This window comes from Bubalus bubalis, chromosome 15 (assembly GCF_019923935.1).
Source record: "Bubalus bubalis isolate 160015118507 breed Murrah chromosome 15, NDDB_SH_1, whole genome shotgun sequence".
NCBI classification, from domain to species: domain Eukaryota; kingdom Metazoa; phylum Chordata; class Mammalia; order Artiodactyla; family Bovidae; genus Bubalus; species Bubalus bubalis.
Genome location: NC_059171.1, coordinates 43,748,737 through 43,768,647, shown reverse-complemented (window position 1 = coordinate 43,768,647; position 19,911 = coordinate 43,748,737). Strand labels below are relative to the sequence as shown.

The following is a 19,911-nucleotide window of genomic DNA, read 5'->3' as shown; positions in this document are numbered from 1 at the left end:
TTATCCATGCAGCCACCCTAAAGATTGGCCTTCAGATCTCCACTTGCTCAGCATTGGCTTTTCTTTATTTTCTGCTTTAACCTGAAATAATTTTGTTGATATTTGAATTGCTTTCAATAGGACATTTGCTTTAAACCACAAGATATCTCCAACTGGATTTGTTGTTGTTCAGTCACTAAGTTGTGTCCGACTCTTTGTGACCCCATGGACTGTAGCACAACCAGGCTCCCCCGTCCTTCATTACCTCCCGGAGTTTGCTTAGATTCATGTCCATTGAGTTGGTGATGCCATCCAGCAATCTCGTCCTCTGTCACCCCCTTCTCTTGCCTTCAGTCTTTCCCAGCATCAGGGTCTTTTCCAGTGAGTCGGCTCTTCAAATTCAGGTGCGTGAAGTATTGGAGCTTCAGCTTCAGCATCAGCCCTTCCAATGAATCTTCAGGGTTGATTTCCAAATCTACCTGGATTGTCAGGGTACAAAATACATTCCCTCTCCCCACCCCCAACCAAAACAAACAAACAAAACCCCAAACCCACAACTTAGCTTCAAATAAGTTTTAAAGAAATGCGGATTCATTTCGATATATGGCAGAACCAATACAATATTGTAAAGTTTAAAAATAAAAAAAAGAAAAAAAAAAGAAATGAGACTCTAAATATTTACATATGGGTCAAGAAATAAATCACACTGTTTACAAAAATACACAAACCAAGTCTTAGATCAAAATTGGCTTTAACTTTGTGAATTTGAATGAGCTTCCCTGGTGCCTCAGATGTTAAAGGATCTGCCTGGTGTGCTGGAAAACCTGGGTTCAATTCCTGGGTCAGGAAGACCCCCTGCAGAAGGGAATGGCTACCCACTCCATGGGTAGGACAGAGGAGCCTGGTGGGCTACAGTTCATGGGGTCACAAAGAGTCGGACACGACTCATCGACTAACACTTTGTGACTTTTGAAAGATTCCTTTATGCACAAAACATCATCCTGTAGTTGCTTACTGGGAATCTGTAGAGAGATGGATGTCAGTGACCGTATGTCCAGTTGAAGAGAAGACTGGACAAATTCAGCAAGCATTTGCTAATGATGGTGGGTTTTTCCTTGCTTCCTCAGCTCTCCAGTATCTGCAGAGCCGCTGTACATGCTGGCGTGGTTCAGAATCAGGGGGGTTATGTTGATGTGATGCCTGTGGACAAAAGAAAGACTTACACTGCTTCTTTTCAGAATGGAATCTTCTCAGAAAGGTAAATTAACATATGTGTACATATATATTTATAAACATACATATATAATATGTATTTTTGTATATATCATCTCTCCCTTTATGCTGGCTTTACAGCCAACCTGCATGGCTTTGAGGTTTCGTGACTAAGCCAGTGTGCTTCCTTTGCAGGCTGTATAATAGTGAGTCTTCCAGGGATGGGAGGAGCCGTAGTACCAGAGGTGCCTGTCTCCTGCAGGCTTATAAAAATCAACATGAAAATCGGATTACGAGTCAGAACCATTCTTTTGTTAACTGATCTTATAAAAAGGAAATTTCTTTCATCCTCTTTCGGATTTTCTAGATTAGTATTTATATGTAATTCTTTCTAGGTGAGCAAGGCACTGAATATTTCTCTAATCCAGTTATCTGACAAAGTATTTGACAAAAACAGAGTCCAGTTTTCTCTGGAACCAAATTCTCTGTTTGCTTGGAAGTTGGATGCCTAGCATGGTATAAATGAACCCTTTCAGGTTATCTTATATTTGGCTCATTAGTATTACATATTTCAGTGGTTTGAGAAAAATGCATGTAACTGGCTTTATCAAGGAATAATTACAAGTTAAGAGAAAAAACCAAAAACCCTGTAGTAATTTTTCAAATCATTGGTACTTATGGAAGTAGAATTAAGTCTGTGCATTTTGTGTAGATACAGGAAAATTCCTGAATTTTAAACGTTTACTGAGTTCTTCAAGGGTTTGTTTGCACATATGGTAAAGTTTTTCTAAAGAACACCAAAGGATGTGCCATGCGGGTTATCTGGATTGCCTTCACATAAGCATCTGGGTGCCATTCTTCATCAAATGACAGCTTTGTATTTAGCATCTAGTTTCCAATGAGACTGTATCATCAAGAGGCTATTGTTAAGAAGTTGACTTCTCAACAACCTGGCTTATCTGGCTCGCCCTAGAGTACTAACTTACTGTTTCTTAAATCTGAACAAAATTGAAATTGTATTGCCATCATACTTACTAATATATTTAACATTTATGGTTTCAAGAAAAAATTTCATGAGGAAATTTAATGGTCAAACATGGAATATCCTAAGAATTTCTTCAATAAAAGGTCAACAGGCTCATTCCCTATACCCTTCCCCCATCTGTCACCCTCTCTCTCTACTTTATATATCATATCATATATATATACACACACACACATATATTATATTTTTATATATATATATATGTTATATAAAGTACATTAGGGCTTCCCTGGTGGCTCAGATGGTAAAGCATATGCCTGCAATGTGGGTGACCCAGGTTCGATCCCTGGGTTGGGAAGATCCCCTGGAGAAGGGAATGGCCACCCACTCCAGTATTCTTGCCTGGAGAATCTCATGGATAGAGGATCCTGGTGGGCTATAGTCCTTGAGGTCACAAAGAGTTGGACATGACTGAGTGACTTTCACTTCACTTCAAAGGAGATTGAGTTAAAGAGAATGATAATGCAGTTTTATATGCTAAATTGAGTAATGTGGTCTCATTTACCTATCATATTTTAAAAATTTATTTAAAAACAAGATAGATGATATCCTAAGAAAACTGAGACTATTTTTGAACACCTACCATGAATTTTCAGATGCTGTTGGCCCTTTAAGTATATGGACTTGGCTCCACCAGTACCCTTATAAAGTTGGTTTTATAAACTCTGATTTACAGGTATGTTAATTGAGGCTCAGAAAGGTTAAATGATATGCCCAAGGTCATATAACTAATCAGTGTCAGAAATCAGATTCAGCACTAGTTCTGTAAGTTCGGAAATAACACATTTTTCCAGTGTATCAGTGTGTACAAAGACACTTTCTAGGGCATTTTGTCAATTTGTTTCCTACAAATAAAAATGCCTTCCAATTAGCCATATGCTTGTATGCAAAACCTGCTGTGTGTGTGTGTTACTGTGTAATGTGGTATGTGCACACTTCTAACATTCTTTTCTTCATTTTAAAATTCTCCCCTTTTGTAGTACATGAATACATATATAAAATAAATTACATTTTGTATCCCCATAGCATTTATTGTATTTATCTCTAAAAGCTTTTTTGTATTGTTTAGAAAATAAACTTTTGTGCAAAAGTATAGACTTCAAAAGTTTAAATTTGATTAGAATAAATGATGATTAATGATTTAAATTTGAGGCATTTAAGCAAAACATACCCTGATTAATATTGTCAAAGAGCATATAAATAATTTATTAAAGAGTAAAAGGAATGATTCTACATTGCTTTGAAGTTCTGTTTTAGAATTTTTCTGAAAAGAGATTGAGTTATTTGTTTTTGTGTTCATGTTTCCATTTCGGTTAAGAAATACTTAGAACCTTCCAGACTTGACCATTAAATTTCCTAAGATTTGTTTTAAACCACATATGTTAAAAATATTAATACGTATGCCAGCTACATAGGGCTTCCCAGGTGGCTCAGTGGTAAAGAATCTGCCTGCCTAATTTAGGAGACACAGGAAATGCAGGTTTGATCCCTGGGTCGGGAAGAACCCCAGGAGACCCACTCCAGTATTCTTGCCTGGGAAATCCCATGACAGAGGAGCCTGGTGGGCTATAGTCCATGGGGTCCCAAAGAGTCAAACGCAACTGAGTGGCTGAACACCAACACCACAAACTTATAACCATGCCAGTCAGTTGTAAATCTGGATCTTAGTATTTCCCTAGTAGAATGGCATAAGAACTGCTTAACTCTACTTTATTGGAATTAAAGGTGGTAATGTATGAAAACATGACCTGGAATCTTTGAAGTTTAATATAAAGTACCAATATTACTTCTGTGTACCTTAAATTTCTTTAGTAAACTTGAAGCCAGCATATGATTTAAAGAATTATGTCATCCCCACTCAAGCTTTCCAAGAACTATAAACTATAGTAGTCTTGAGAAAGATGACCATCTGGATTCACAGAGCTGTTTTATTGACTGTCATAAGAAAGCATGATTTGTTTGAAGGATTATGCATGGAGATGACATCAATGTACTTTGTGTATTTTTTTTTTTGCAGCTTACAGAATCCTCCAGGAGGAAAGGCATTCAGAGTATTTGCTGTTATGTGAAATGGAACAGTTGGAAGAGGATTGTAAAGACTGTTCCAAATACCACATTTCTTAAGTTTGTATAAAACTGTAACATTACTGTACAGAAGATATCAGCTATTTTCAGTCCCCCAAAAGGGTCAAATGCATATAAATCTTGATAGACTACATCTGTAAAATAAAACATGGGACATTATTAGCTTTGGGAAAAATAATGAATATGTAATGGTTTTAGAAATCCTGTGTTAAATATTGCTATATTTTCTTAGCAGTTATTTCTACAGTATTACATAGTCATAATTATTCTACATTTCATATGTTATGTTATATGGTGCTTTGTATATGCCACTAGTAACATGAAAATAAACATTGAATGTGAATGGTCCTCAGAAGATCACCTGGTGCATTTAAAAACAGTAATAAAAACAGTAACGCTAAGGATGAAAAAGATTTTATTTTCCCAGGTTCAGTGTTATGATTACCTACTTCACATAATATCAAATAATTTTCAATGAAATACCTGTATAGTTTTTCTCTTCTATTAAGTTTAGGTATATAGAATATTAAATCCTGATGTTGCACTTATTTTGTATAAAATAATTTCTTAATATCCAAGTGAATCTGTTAAACTGTTTGATTCCTTGGGAATGACCTTAATAGTAAATGGAATTATGTTAGAGTAGTGGTACGAAATCATTTCTAGTGATCCTATAATAGATTAGGATTAAGCATGGGCAACCAGAGCCTTCTATGTATTGTTCAAACTGAGGTCACACATTTATAGTGTTATCCTGGCAAATACTCCTGCAGGCCAGGAAGTATAATAGCAAAAAATTTAACAAAGATGAACTAATGTATTGTATCACCATTGCCACTGATTTTCTTACTGGCAAATAGCCTTGTGTATAAATGTTGCCATATTATTGTATCTGTAATGGTGATATATTTGTTTGTATGGAAAATGTATTGTGCTTTAAGACTAAAAAACTGTAAAATGTTAATTTTGGTAATTTTTTTTCTTCTGGTGAATCTACTCTTTCCCTGTAAACATATTAAAATTAATCATGTTTCAAAGTATTTTCTTTAGTCCATTTTGTATCCTTATTTTGATTTAGAAATTATCTTTAGTTGGCAAAATTATGTGAATCTTTTAAATTTGGGTTATCAACATTAATCTAAGCAACACCCCTCATACCAGCTGTCCTCAAAGTCACTGTGATTATTTAGGTATTTGTGAAAGAGAAGATAGACGATCATATATCATATAGTTAGAAGCATTATATCATGGGAAAATTTTGGAAAAAAAATAAAAGGGTTATAAGTCAAAAGGAAAGACTTCAAAAGATACAAAGTGTTTACAAAAAATTGACAACAAATACTTCAAATATTTTTAGAAAGGAAATGAGTAGGCATTTAGGAACAGATAAAAGAGAGATAAATTACATGCTGGGATCAGAGAAAGCAAGAGAGCTGGATAATACCAAAAATGGAAAGAAAAGAAGGGCTCATATAAATAGCTGCTGAAGAGCGAATGATGAAGAAACTAACATCATGATCAGTTTTCAAATATTGGCTGTGAATTGGTTCAAAATATAGGTAATCAAGAAGTATCCATTTATTAAGATTTTTAAAGCAAATTGTATAGGATCATCTTTTATCTGAAATACACATACACCTTCTTAAATACTGTGATTAAAATGTAAACTTGAGTCAGATTCAGCTTCTGTTCCTTACTCCTTCCCCCAAGCAGGGACACTGCATCAATTCTGTCAGTGTAAAAATTGTTATATTTGACTCTGGTTTAGCTACTCATCATCAGTTTTCTGTACCATTGCAGTATTTCCACGAGGAGCCTTTTCATTTGGTTCCTCTCCATTCTTTTTCAGTACATCATTAATTTTTTACTGTAACTTCTCTCTTCCATAGACTCCATTATTTAAGAAAACCAAATCATCTTGAAGCATTTAATCCCCTTCATAGTCTTGCTCCCTATCTGTGCTCTTCTACACAGGGTGTGGCCTGGAGTAAGTTATACCCCTTTTTATGCTTCAATATCAGCTTACCTGATAGCTCAGTTGGTAAAGAATCCACCTGCAATGCAGGAGGTCCTGGTTCAATTCCTGGGTCAGGAAGATATGCTGGAGAAGGGACAGGCTACCCACTCCTGGATTCTTGTGTAGAGAATTACGTGGACTGTATAGTCCATGGGGTCGCAAAGAATCACACATGACTGAGTGACTTTCACTTCACTTTCATGCTTCAATTACCTCACTTGAAAAATGGGACAAATAATTCCTCATAAGGATTGCTCTAAGAATTAATTGAGATATCATGTACAACCTACTTAAAAGAACATTAAACAATATGTGGTCAATATGTTAGTTGACTAACATATGTTAACAATACATTAGTTTTAATCACTAGTATTTTTATAATAATATTTGTTGTTATTTAGCTTGGGGAAACTATGCATCTGTCATAATATAGTACTGATCCTTCAGCACTTAACTAAATGTGAAATACTCCAGGAATTTTTCTGGAGTCTTGGTAAGGATAAAATGATGCTCTCTAATAGGCCTTTTTAATTTGACCATATTAATTTAAAAATTTTGCCTTATATTTAGTTCTTTAAATTTTAGGATAATTTCCTTGAAAATGGTGATACTCTTAACCTGTCTCTCTACTCCAGAAACAGTATATATCCTCCATAAACAGTCAGTATTATTGAATAAATATTTTAACAATTCCAAATTTAATTCTTGATGATGTAAGTAGACATTGTGCAGATAAAATATTAAAGCTAATTAAAATAGTTTATTGATAAAACATTCTAAATGTGGACTTAAAACAGAGGTAATGCTTATAAGGTAGTATTAACATCTTTATTTTAGCTTTCAAAGTTTACCAGACCACATGTTAACTATTACTTTAATATTCTTCATCTGATAAAAAACATTCGTGCATTTCAAGTGGAATAAAGTAGTCAAAATTTTTTTTCTCTCCTAAATATGTTGACAAATTATATGTTTTATGTTTTTCTATTTCACTATTGTAATTTGAAGTCTTGACTTTAGCATTTCTACAATGTTCTTAGAAGAAATATAAACTCTTTTGAAGAACATGGTGAACTAAGCAAAGAAACACATCTGTAATTTTTACAAATATATCAACTTCTTATTTGGGGTTTCAGCTAATTTACTGAGCACAGAATTACACTGTTTATGTTGATTTAAAACCCTTATCTGATGTATTTCATCCCTGGCACCATAATATTTAGGAGCTGAAGAAATAGTTTAGTGAAATTATCTGAACCTCCTTCACTTTTCGTTGGAATTAAAGGCTAAATTATATGCTTGAGATTTTTAAAAGACAAACTTTTTAGAAATCTACTATTTTGCTTAGCAGATAGATATTCTCTTTTCTTCTTATTCTCCAATCCCTGCCATAGTCTGCAAAATAATCAGAGTGTAAAACAATGCTGATAAGCAAATATCTTTGTACTAGATCATTTGTGAAAACTAATTTTTCAACAATTGCTGAAAATATATTCTAATTGAAACTCTAATTGTCAACTATATTTATGACTACACTGATGAAGATGAAAACAGAGGGCCTACCCAAGACAGCATCTGATAAGCTCACTTTTAGAAAGAGAAATGCATGTAAGATGAAATAGAAATCAGAAATAAATATTTAAAACTGTATGGGTTGATGTAAAATAACTTTAAAAATGTTAAGTCCCAGCCTGACTGAGGTCTTTTGTGGTTGTTCAGTTGCTGAGTTGTGTCTGACTCTGCAACTCGATGGACTGCAGCATGCCAGGCTCCTCTGACTTCCACTATCTCCCAGAGCTTGCTCAAATTCATGTCCACTGATGCTATCTAATCATCTCACTCTCTGCCACCCCCTTCTCCAGCCTTCAATCTTTCCCAGCATCAGAATCTTTTCCAATGAGTTAATTCTTCGCATCAGGTGGCCAAAGTGTTGGAGATTCAGCTTCAGCATCAGTCCTTCCATTCAGGGTTAATTTCCTTTAGGATTGATTGGTTTGATCTTGCTGTCCAAGGGACTCTGAAGAGTCTTCTCCAGCACCACAGTTTGAAAGCATCAATTCTTCAGGGCTCTACCTTCTTTATGTCCAACTCTCACATCCATACATGACTACTGGAAAAACCATAGCTTTTACTATAAAGACCTTTGTCAGCAAAGTAATGTCTCTGCTTTTTAATATGCTGTCTAGGTTTGTCATAGCTTTTCTTCCAAGTAGCAAACATCTTGTAATTTCATGGCTAGGGTCACTTATGCTAAAACAAACTTTTTTTTAAGTCATATGAAAACAACTTCATTAGTAACAATACAATGAAAAACAGAGATAAATAAACAGAACAAAAAATAGCACTCCTCCCCGCCTAGCCCCTGGAAACCTTTCTGCTTTCATTCATTCCAGGGGAAGGAATAAAATGTATTGAGCTCCAGAGGAGCCTAGTGGGCTGCCATCTATGGGGTCGCACAGAGTCGGACACAACTGAAGCGACTTAGCAGCAGCATATTAGAAATACTGCTTTACATTTCATATACATTATTTGATTCTCACAACAAACTTGTGAGGCAAGATTACTTTCCCAAATTTGTGCATTAGAATGCAGATTCTAAAAGATTATATAACTTACCTCCATGTGAACTCTCCAAAGTTACAAGGACTTTATTTCAGATATTAATGAACTAGATTCAATCATTTTAAACCAAATTTATTGAGGTGTAATTTACATTTAAGAAAATGTTTGCACTTATTGACAGCTTCCCAGGTGGTGCTAGTGGTAAAGAACCTGCCTGCCATTGCAGGAGATGTAAGAGGCGTGGGTTCGATCCATGGGTCGAGAAGATGCCCCTGGAGGAGGAAATAGCAAAACACTTCAGTATTTTTTTCTTTTCTTTATCTTTTTTATTGAAGGATAATTGCTTTACAGAATTTTGTTGTTTTCTGCCAAACCTCAGTATGAATCAACCATAGGTATACATATATCCCCTCCCTTTTGAACCTCCCTCCCATCTCCCTCCACATCCCACCCATCTAGGTTGATACAGAACCCCTGTTTGAGTTTCCTGAGCCATACAGCAAATTCCCATTGGCTATTTATTGAACATATGGTAATGTAAGTTTCCATGTTACTCTTTCCATACATCTCACCCTTTCCTCCCCTCTCTCCATGTTCATTTGTCCATTCTCTGTGTCTGTTTCTCCCTTGCCACCCTGTAAATAAATTCTTCAGTGCCATTTTTCTAGATTCCATATATGTGCATTAGAATACAATATTTATCTTTCTCTTTCTGACTCACTTTACTCTGTATAATAAATTCTAGGTTCATCCACCTCATCAGAACTGACTCAAATCTGTTTCTTTTTATGGCTGAGTAATATTCCATTGTGTATATGTACCACAACTTCTTTATCCATTCATCTGTTGATGGGCATCTAGGTTGCTTCCATCTTCTAGCTATTATAAATAGTGCTGCAATGAACAATTGGATACATGTGTCTTTTTCAACCCTGGTTTCCTCAGGGTATATGCCTAGGAGTGAGATTGCTGGGTCATATGGTGGTTTTATTCCTAGCATTTTTCATAGAACTAGAACAAAAAAATTCACAATTTGTGTGGAAACACAAAAGACCCTGAACAGCCACAGAAGTCTTGAGAAAGAAGAATGGAGCTGGAGGAATCAACCTTCCTGATTTCAGATTATACTACAAAGCTACAGTCATCAAGACAGTATGGTACTGGCACAAAAACAGAAATATAGACTAACAGAATAAGATAGAAAGCCCAGAAGTAAACCCGTGCACTTATGGGTACCTTATTTTTTTACAAAAGAGGCAAGAATATACAATGAGGCAAAGACAGCCTCTTCAATAAATGGTGCTGGGAAAACTGGACAGCTACATGTAAAAGAATGAAATTAGAACACTTCCTAATACCATACACAAAGATAAATTCAAAATGGGTTAAAGACCTAAATGTAAGACCAGAAACTGTAAAACTCTTAAAGGAAAACATAGGTAGAACACTCGACATAAATCAAATCAAGATCCTTTGTGAACCACCTTCTAGAGTAATGGAAATAAAAACAGAAGTAAACAAGTGGGACCTGATTAAACTTAAAAGCTTTTGCACAGCAAAGGAAACTATAAGCAAGGTGAAAAGACAACCCTCGGAATGGGAGAAAATAATAGCAAATGAAACAACTGACAAAGGATTAATTTCCAAAATATACAAGCAGCTCATACAACTCAATACCAGGAAAACAAATAACCCAATCAAAAAGTGGGGAAAAGAACTAAACAGACATTTCTCCAAAGAAGACATAAAGATGGCCAACAAACACATGAAAAGATGCTCAACATCACTCATTAGAGAAATGCAAATCAAAACCACAATGAGATATCACTTCACACTGGTCAGAATGGCCATCATCAAAATCTCTACAAACAATAAATGCTGGAAAGGATGTGGAGTAAAGGGAATACTCTTGCACTGTTGGTGGGAATGTAAATTGATACAGCCACTATGGAAGACAGTTTGCAGATTCCTTAAAAAACTAGGAATAAAACCACTCTAGTATTGCCTAGAGAATGCCATGGAGAGAAGAGCCTGGTGGGCTACAGTCCATGGAGCCACAAAAAATCGGACACAACTGTTGCGACTTAACATGCATTTATTATATACTTTGATGAGTTGTATTAGTTTCCTAATTCTGCTGTAATGAAGTACCACAAAATGAGTGGTTTAAGCAAAAGAAATTTATTGCTGAAACTTAGTCACAGGTTTGGAGACTAGAAGTCCCAGATCAAGGTTCTGGCAGGGCCATGCACCCTCTGAATGCTCCAGGGAATGATTTGTCCCATGTCTCGCTTCTATCTTCTGTTCATTTGATGACACTCTTGTGCATTTCCTTGGCATGTGGCATAAACCCAATATGCACATGACATCTCCTTTGTGTGTGCATGTGTCCAAATTTCCCTTTTTATAAGTACAGAAGTCATCAACAATGACCTCATTTTAACTGACGACATCAGCAATGACTCTATTTCCAAATAAGGTACCACATTCCTAGTACTGGAGATTAAGATTTAAATGTGAATTTTGGAGGACACAATTAAACTACAAGAGTGTTGACAAATGTATACACTTGCATTTACTACCATCATATGTAGATATAAAACATTTCCATATCCCCTCTGCCAATTTTGTGGTGCTTATTCCCAGTCAATCTGCCAAATGTCCCCAGATTCAGCAATCACTGTTGTGCTTTTTATCAAGAATAGATTTAACTTCTCTAGGGTTTCATATAACTATAATTATCTATGTAGTATATTACTACTTCATGTCTGGCTCCTTTTGCTCTGCATAATGTTTTTAAGATTTATTCATGTTGTTACATTCATCAGTAGTTTTTCAGTTTTAATCATTGAATAGTACTCTATTGTATTAATATCCATCAATTCATTCATCCATTCATCTACTGTAGATGAATGTTCCATGTTCTAGGTAACAAATAACGCTCAGGTACAAGACTTTGCCTATACACATATTTTAATTTCTCTTAGATACACAGGTAGCAAAATTTCTGGGTTATATAACAAATATGTGTTTAAATGATTTCTGTCCCAATTTTTTCACAGTGGTTGTACCATTTTACAGTCCCACAAGTAATGTAGGAGAGCTCTTGGTTGCTCTGCTTGTTTGGCAAACTTGATTATATTTAATCTTTCTAATTTTATCTGTTCAACACACATGTAATCCTCTCTCATTTATTGTGGTTTTATTTTGCATTTATTTTGCCTGTTGAGATTTTTTTCATGTGCCATTTATATATCTACTCAGTGAAGTGTCTATTCAAAACTTTTGCCCATTTAAAAATTAGATTGGTTATCTTTTTATGACTGAATTATAGCAAGTTTTTTTATATATCCTGGACACAAGGCTTTTGTCATATACGTACAAGGATATATATCTTAAAGTATATATATATATGTGTGTGTGTATATATAGACACACACATACATATATATTCTACTTTTTGAATGGTGTTTTGTGGAAAGCAGAAAACATAAATTTGATGGAGTCCAACTTACTCTTTTGGTTTCTGTGTTTTATTACAGATGTTCTCCAAAAGTCCTTATTTTTCTTTAATTTTTAAAACTATTTTCACTGGATATAAAATTCTGCATTCATGATTGTTTGCTTTTATCATTTTAAAGATGTCATGTCATTGACTGCTTCTGGCTTAACATATTTTCTGAGGAGATTTTTGTGGTCATTTCTCTGCATAATGGTTCTATTTCCTTTGGTACCTTTTAAGATTTTTCTGTTAATCACTATGCAGAGACTGTTTAGTCACTAAGGTCTAATCTTTCTGGGGTCTCTGTGAAGTGCTCCCACTGATCAAGGAATAGCCACTCTGGTTGATCAGAGCTTGTTTCCTGGGTCCTGGGGAGCTCCAGAAATGGTTTCATTTATTCTCTTATGGCTCTTTTTGAGTCAGGCTAGTATTAAGCAAACACTCCAGAGCATTCCATGAAAATTTGTGAACCTGGGCCAACTCTTTCCATCCCGTTATCTTCCTGGGGTAGATAGCAGTTCCCTCAACTTCACTCTGGAAGAGGAGAGAGAAACATCTTTGCAGCTGGACTCAAGGCGTGGTGCTATGGAGGCACACACAGAGCCTGTTTGAGTCAGGCTTCCCAAGTAGTTTCCATCAGTCAACATCCTGGTGCTGCCTGGGATCCAAAGGAATTCCCCAGAGACCTGGCTAAAAGTCCCTGCCTATGGCCTGCTGCTGCTGACAAGTGCTCAGTCGTGTCCGACTCTGCAACCTCATGGACTGTAGCCAGCCAGGCTCCTCTGTCCACACTTCAGTTCAGTTCAGTCGCTCAGTTGTGTCAGACTCTTTGTGACTCCATGGACTGCAGTATGCCAGGCCTCGCTGTTCATCACCAACTCACCAACTCCCGGAGTTCACTCAGACTCACGTCCATCGAGTCAGTGATTCCATCCAGCCATCTCATCCTCTGTCTTCCCCTTCTCCTCCTGCCCCCAATCCCTCCCAGCATCAGAGTCTTTTCCAATGAGTCAACTCTTCTCATGAGGTGGCCAAAGTACTGGAGTTTCAGCTTTAGGATCATTCCTTCCAAAGAACACCCATGACTGATCTCCTTTAGAATGGACTGGTTGGATCTTCTTGCAGTCCAAGGGACTCCCAAGAGTCTTCAGGGAAGCCCCTCCATCGCAAATCCACACCTCATGGGTATGGGTTAGTATGGAGATCCAACCAGTCCATCCTAAAGGAGATCAGTCTTGAGTGTTCATTGGAAGGACTGATGTTGAAGCTGAAACTTCAATACTTTGGCCACCTGATGCAAAGAACTGACTCATTTGAAAAGGCCCTGATGCTGGGAAAGATTGAAGGTGGGAGGAGAAGGGGATGACAGAGGATGAGATGGTTGGATGGCATCACCAACTCAATGGACATGAGTTTGGGTAAACTCTTGGAGTTGGTGATGGACAGGGAGGCCTGGTGTGCTGCGGTTAGGGACTATATATTGAGGTCAGTTCAGTTCAGTTCAGTCCCTCAGTCATGTCTGACTCTTTGTGACCCCATGAACTGCATCAGGGCCTTTTCAAAGGAGTCAGTTCTTCGCATCAGGTAGCCGAAGTATTGAAGTTTCAGTTTCAACATCAGCCCTTCCAATGAACACTCAAGACTGATCTCCTTTAGGATGGACTGGTTGGATCTCCATACTAACCCATACCCATGAGGTGTGGATTTGCGATGGAGGGGCTTCCCTGATGGTTCAGAGGATAAAGCATCTGCTTGCAACGCAGGAGACACGGCTTTGATCCCTGGGTCAGAAAAATCCCCTGGAGAAGGAAATGGCAACCTACTCCAGTACTCTTGCTTGGAAAATCCCATGGACAGAGGAGCCTGGTGGGCTACCGTCCATAGGGTCACAAAGAGTCGGACATGATTGAGCAACCACTTTCTTTTCCGAAGGGCTAGGATGCTGAGTCGACAGGAGGTGCATGCGCAGTTCGGCATTTCTCGCCCACGCGCTCCCCTAAGTCCACGTGCGCCCTCAGCCTCCAGCACCCTGCACTGACTCTCAGGCATCCCGGAACTCTAGGACTGTGTGGACAGGGCCGGCATAGTCCCCAGTCCATCTTCTTGGGGCTAGCGGTTACCCTCTTCCACTCCTGACACGGAGAAGGGAACATTCTCGGTGCCAGGAAGACACACTGGGGCCTCTGGGAGTCAGGCCTCCCAGGCGTCTCTCAGCAATGGAGGACTCTTCCTCACTTGTCCCTGGACAGCAAGACTGAGGAGCTCACCTGAGGTAAGGTTTCGGGGAAACAGGCATCTCTATTTTGAGGTGGGCTGGATCTTGGCAGCTTTTTTTCCCAGAAGCCCCAACTTACAGGCCGGCCTCTCCCGCCACTGCCCAGATCCCCCTGAGCAAGGGGATCTTGGCCTGCTGGATCCTGCAGTCATCAAAATAGGCCAAATCCTGTATTTGCATTTAACCGCGAAGGTGTGTGGTCTCCTTATAGCTATTAAATACAAATAACCTTTGTTGTTGTTTAGCCGCTAAGTCATATCCGACTCTTTGCGAGCCCAATGAACTGTAGCCTGCCTGGCTCCTCTTTTAACTTGAATCCCGCCAGAAGTTTTTAATGGACTTCAGTTATCAAACATCAGAGAAGAAAAGAATTAGGGGACTGTTGTCCCTGCTTAATAGTAAGATTTTTTACTCCTACTTGTCTCCTTACTCTGGTGCAACTGAGATGTTCAATGGAAGGAAGTAATTATGATAATATTATCCAGAACAGATGAGCTGGAAATTGTTCTGTAACTTTGATACCATTTTAATCAGCAAAACAAAACAAATCTTAGGTTCCTTTGAGAATTATAGTTGGATAACCTCCGCCTATGTTGTGAATGAATTTCTGTGTGTATAAATTTACATTTTTCCTAGATTGATGGTGTGTTGGATAAATGTCTTAGTATTCATCTAACTACCATTTGTCCTCTCAGTTTGCAGTTGGAAAAGTTGAATATGCACTGCTTTGGCCCAAGTCTTATAGAGCTTTGACTGATTTTAAATATCTTAAGATTTCTAATCACATTTTCTTTATTTCCCTGAGATAAAGCCAGGAATAAGCACACAGACCCAGTTTCAATCAATCAATTCAGTCTCTCAGTCCTGTCTGACTCTTTGCAACTCCATGAACTGTAGCACGCCAGGCTTCCCTGTCCGTCACCAACTCCTGGATTCCACCCAAACCCATGTCCATTGAGTCAGTGATGCCATCCGACCCAATTAAGAGTCCCAATGCCTAAATACTTTGAATACATCCTTGCAAACTTCACAAAGTATCAAGTTAGTGATTATATTAATATTACAAGCACTCTGCCTGTAAGGATGAGCACCATGCTAATAATGAATAAACCTAATTAGGTAGTTTAGTATGTCAGTTTAGAAGCATATTCATTTGTTGCATCAGAACATACTTTTTAGAAAGTAAAAAAATTACAACATACACACTCAGATTCTAAGACATTAAAAACCTGCCAGTGTGAAATACTAAGAGGCCTAGCAAGTGCTTTTATGAATAGGACTAGTAATAGCCATTTGTATAGAATGCTTATTTTGTGCCATGCACACTCCTCAACAGTTCGTATGTAAACTCACAGGATCCATATTACAATCCAGTGAGGAAAGGGCCATTATTATCAAGGTCATTTTATAGATTGATAAGAGTTCAGTAACTTCCTCAAAATCACCCAGAAAATAAATATTGGAATCAGTATCTGAACTCCTAAAATATGGCTCTAGATTCTGTGCTCTTATTAGTTATTTCTCTCCCTCAGTCAGCATCTTTTATTAAGTGTATAGACAGCCTAATCTTTTTGTGCACATATACTTTTCAGAGGACTTCCCTGGTGGCTCAGAAGGTAAAGCGTCTGCCTGCAATGCAGGAGACCTGGGTTTAATCCCTGGGTCGGGAAGATCTCCTGGAGAAGGAAATGGCAACCCATTCCAGTATTCTTTCCTGGAACATCCCATGGACAGAGGAGCCTGGTAGGCTACAGTCCATTGGATTGCAGAGTTGGACACGACCCAGCGACTTCACTTTCACTTTTTAGAATGGGTACCAAGTGTGAAGATAACTTTTGTCATAAGCAAATGCCCCAGAAAGTCCTCTGCTGTAGAGGAAGCTTCAATAACCAGGCTAACGAGCTCCTCACCAGGCTGTGAGGGACATCACCTAGACAAGTAAGTGTCCTGTTTTTCTCCCCCATATTTTAGCCACTCAAAAGCTTCTTGTTGTGAGGATCTCCCCCACCCCATGGAAACCTACCCATGCTCTGCCCAGTAGAGTTTGTGTGTGCTTCTGCCACTTTGTGGTTATTGTTCCTTGATTAGCTCTGAAATGCCCTACACTTGATACATATTTTCCATTGGATCATGTTTTTTATTCCTTATTCCTCCTTTCTTGTCTTCTTTTGGATAAGCTGAACATATTTAATTTTCCCATTTTTCCTTTTCCATTACCTTTTTAGCTCTTTCTCATAGTGGTAATGTATAGGGACTCTAATATGCATTTTTTATTCTATTACTGTCTACCTTCAGTGAGCGCATTTGTCACTTCTAAATGCAAGTACCTTCAAAGAGTTTAACTTCCTTTAACACCTGTCCTGCCTTTTGTGCTCATGCTGTCATAAATTTTACTTCTGCATTTGTGATTTGTCTTACAGGACATTACTGTTATTCACTGAAGTAGAACATGTTTATTTGTATTTACTTTGTCCAGTGTTTGTGTTCACTTCAGAAATTCTGTGTTTCCATATATGGTTACATTTATTTAATATTAAAAATATAATTTCCTGTAGTATAGGCTGGCTGCTTGTGTATCTGCTCAACTTTTATTTATCTGACGTGTCTACTTCATCTTCACTTTTGGAGGACATTTTTGCTAGAGAGAAATCTCTAGGTAACCTGTCTTTCTTCTTTTTGATCACTTTAAAATATTCCATTGTCTTCTGCCTTCCATAGTGATGATGTCCATTAAGTTTTAAGTTTTATTTTTGTTCCTTTGAATGCAAAATGTGGCTGCTCTTAAAAATTTCTCTTTATATTTAGTTTTTTGGCAATCAGACTAACTAACTGGTAACTAAAATATCTAAATCACCTGTAGATTTCTCTTTTCCTATTTTTATTTGATCTGGGATCATTTGTTTCTTTTATTTTTTGCATTCTTCATTCAATTGGATTGGAGAAATCTAGTAGAAATTCTAAGTGATTGGAGAAATATAGTAGAAATTCTAAGTGATGTTCTCTTCCTCCAGGTGGGCTAAATTTTCTTTTGGAAAACAACCAGAGCACCCTTGGATCACCTTGGTCCTATTGAGGCTTGGTGTTTATCTTTGTTAGGGATAGTTATTTTATTTTTCATTTTAGTCTCAGTTCAGTTCAGTTCAGTTCACTCAGTCGTGTCTGACTCTTTGTGACCCCATGAACCACAGCACACCAGGCCTCCCTGTCCATCACCAACTCCCGGAGTCCACCCAAACCCATGTCCATTGAGTCGGTGATGCCATCCAACCATCTCATCCTCTGTGGCCCTTACTATTAGAGCATAGCCTTCCTGGGGTCTCAGATTAAAGCACTGGGTAGTAACCAGAGCCATCCCACCTTGGCAGGGTTTGAACTCCAACTATTCTCTCTAAGTCATGTGGCTACTGCCATCTCTGCTTTAGCATTTTAACCTCCCAGATGCTATTTCTAAGTTAAAAAAAATTTTTTTGAGTCTTACTCTGTGAATGCACAGTAGAAGTCAGCCAGTGATTTAGGGGAGATTTGTATACTAATATTTGAGCCCTGTCTCTGAGGTTTTTTTCTCCCCTGGTGATTGCCCACTAAATCGGAGCCAGCATGGTAGCACCAGCTTCTGGCTTCAGTCTTCTCGGATAGTAAGATTTGCACTTGGGGCTTCTGCTATCTCCCTGGTCTGCTATTTCATTACACACTTCCCTTTTCCCAAAGATTTTAGCCCTTCAAGCCCTGCCTATGTTTGATGCTTTCCAAAACTTTCAAATCCATATTTTATAGATCTTTTTCCACTTGTATAGTTATTCTGTGCTGGAAGGTTAGTCCAAAACAGGCTATTCTACTCTGGCTGGAACCAAAAAGTTACAAATGTTTGTTTTGTAAGCTGTATTTTATTTGGAAGAGTCAATGTAACCCATGACAACAATAAAAGAAACTGAGAGTTTCTAAAGTTATATCATGAAAAGTATATTACTTTGACACCCAGCTTCCCTTTATAAATTCAGCCAGGCCTCGTATGGCTTAACAATCATAGGTCTGCATGTCTTTGTTTGTATTTGTGGATTTTTGCATACATGCAGTGTGAACTCTTAACCACTGTGCTACTCTAAGAAATTAACATTTCCTCATTAATTTGAAACATTTTTGCCAATCATTTTTCTTTTTACTTTTAAACTTGGATTTGTGTGTTGTTAAATTTCTTAGATCTTTTCCTTAATGATTTCTGATATTCTGCTTAGAAGAGCAATTCTTACTTCAAACATATATTTAAAAAAAATTCAATGTTTTCTTCTAGCATTTTAAGGTTTTTGTTTATTATGTTTAAATATTGGATCAATCTAAAATTTATTTTGGTATAAGGACTGAGGAAGGAGAAATCCAACTATATTTTTCCAAATGGCTATCCATTTTTCCTAACACTGTTGTTTGAATAATTCACCTTTCCCACATAAATTTGAAAATGCTGCCTTATTTGAACTAAATTTCCCTAAATATTTGATATAATTATTGCCTGTATCTTCTGATCTATTGATCTAGCTATCTATCAGCCAGTACTAACATGTTTTATTAATTTGTTTTGTGATATATTTTAATGTTTGGTGTGGGTTACTACTCACTTTTTAAAAAAATTTCCCAGCTAGTTTCATGTGTTAATATTTTCATCAGATCAGATCAGATCAGATCAGTAGCTCAGCTGTGTCCGACTTCATAGGATGTGTAAAATCATTTTTTTTTTTTTTTGGCCTGTTAAATAGTCCAGTTTGAGAAACAGGTTTAGTATTGGAGACTTTATGCTTTTGTTTACAATTACAGTTCCTGCTTGCCATAATTTTCTACTTTTTATTAAACTGAGTCAGTGATATCCCCAGAGCCTGTGATGGGAGGTCATATGTCATATGCATTTCACGATGTGGTGAAATGCATATGACACCACATATGCATTCTTTCTCTCCCTGTACACATCCTCTTTGCCCAGCAGAATCCTTTTGGGAGAGATTATCCTTTTCTCTTTCTGTCTTGTTACACAATAACTCTGACCTTTATAAGTAGGACTCGAGTGTGAAAGTTGCTCAGTTGTGTCCGATTCTTTGCGATCCCATGGACCATGCAATCCATGGAATTCTCCAGGCCAGAATACTGGAGTGGAACCTTTCCCTTCTCCAGCGGATCTTCCCAATCCAGAGATCAAACCTAGGTCTCCCGCATTGCAGGCGGATTCTTTACCAGCTAAGCCACAAGGG

General features: G+C 37.5%; 1 protein-coding gene across 3 annotated transcripts in view; it reads left to right on the top strand.

Moving 5' to 3' along the window:
- The window catches only part of CRISPLD1 (cysteine rich secretory protein LCCL domain containing 1), a 51,119-nt gene extending 45,758 nt beyond the window's left edge, over window positions 1-5,361 (top strand). For all 3 annotated transcript variants that reach the window (XM_006075582.3, XM_025265214.2, XM_025265215.2), the window contains 2 exons: window positions 1,107-1,237; window positions 4,254-5,361. In XM_006075582.3, coding sequence (XP_006075644.1) covers window positions 1,107-1,237; window positions 4,254-4,305 — 183 coding nt within the window. In that variant the 3' untranslated portion in view covers window positions 4,306-5,361. The remainder of the gene's footprint in view (window positions 1-1,106; window positions 1,238-4,253) is intronic.
- Window positions 5,362-19,911: the final 14,550 nt, after the last annotated feature.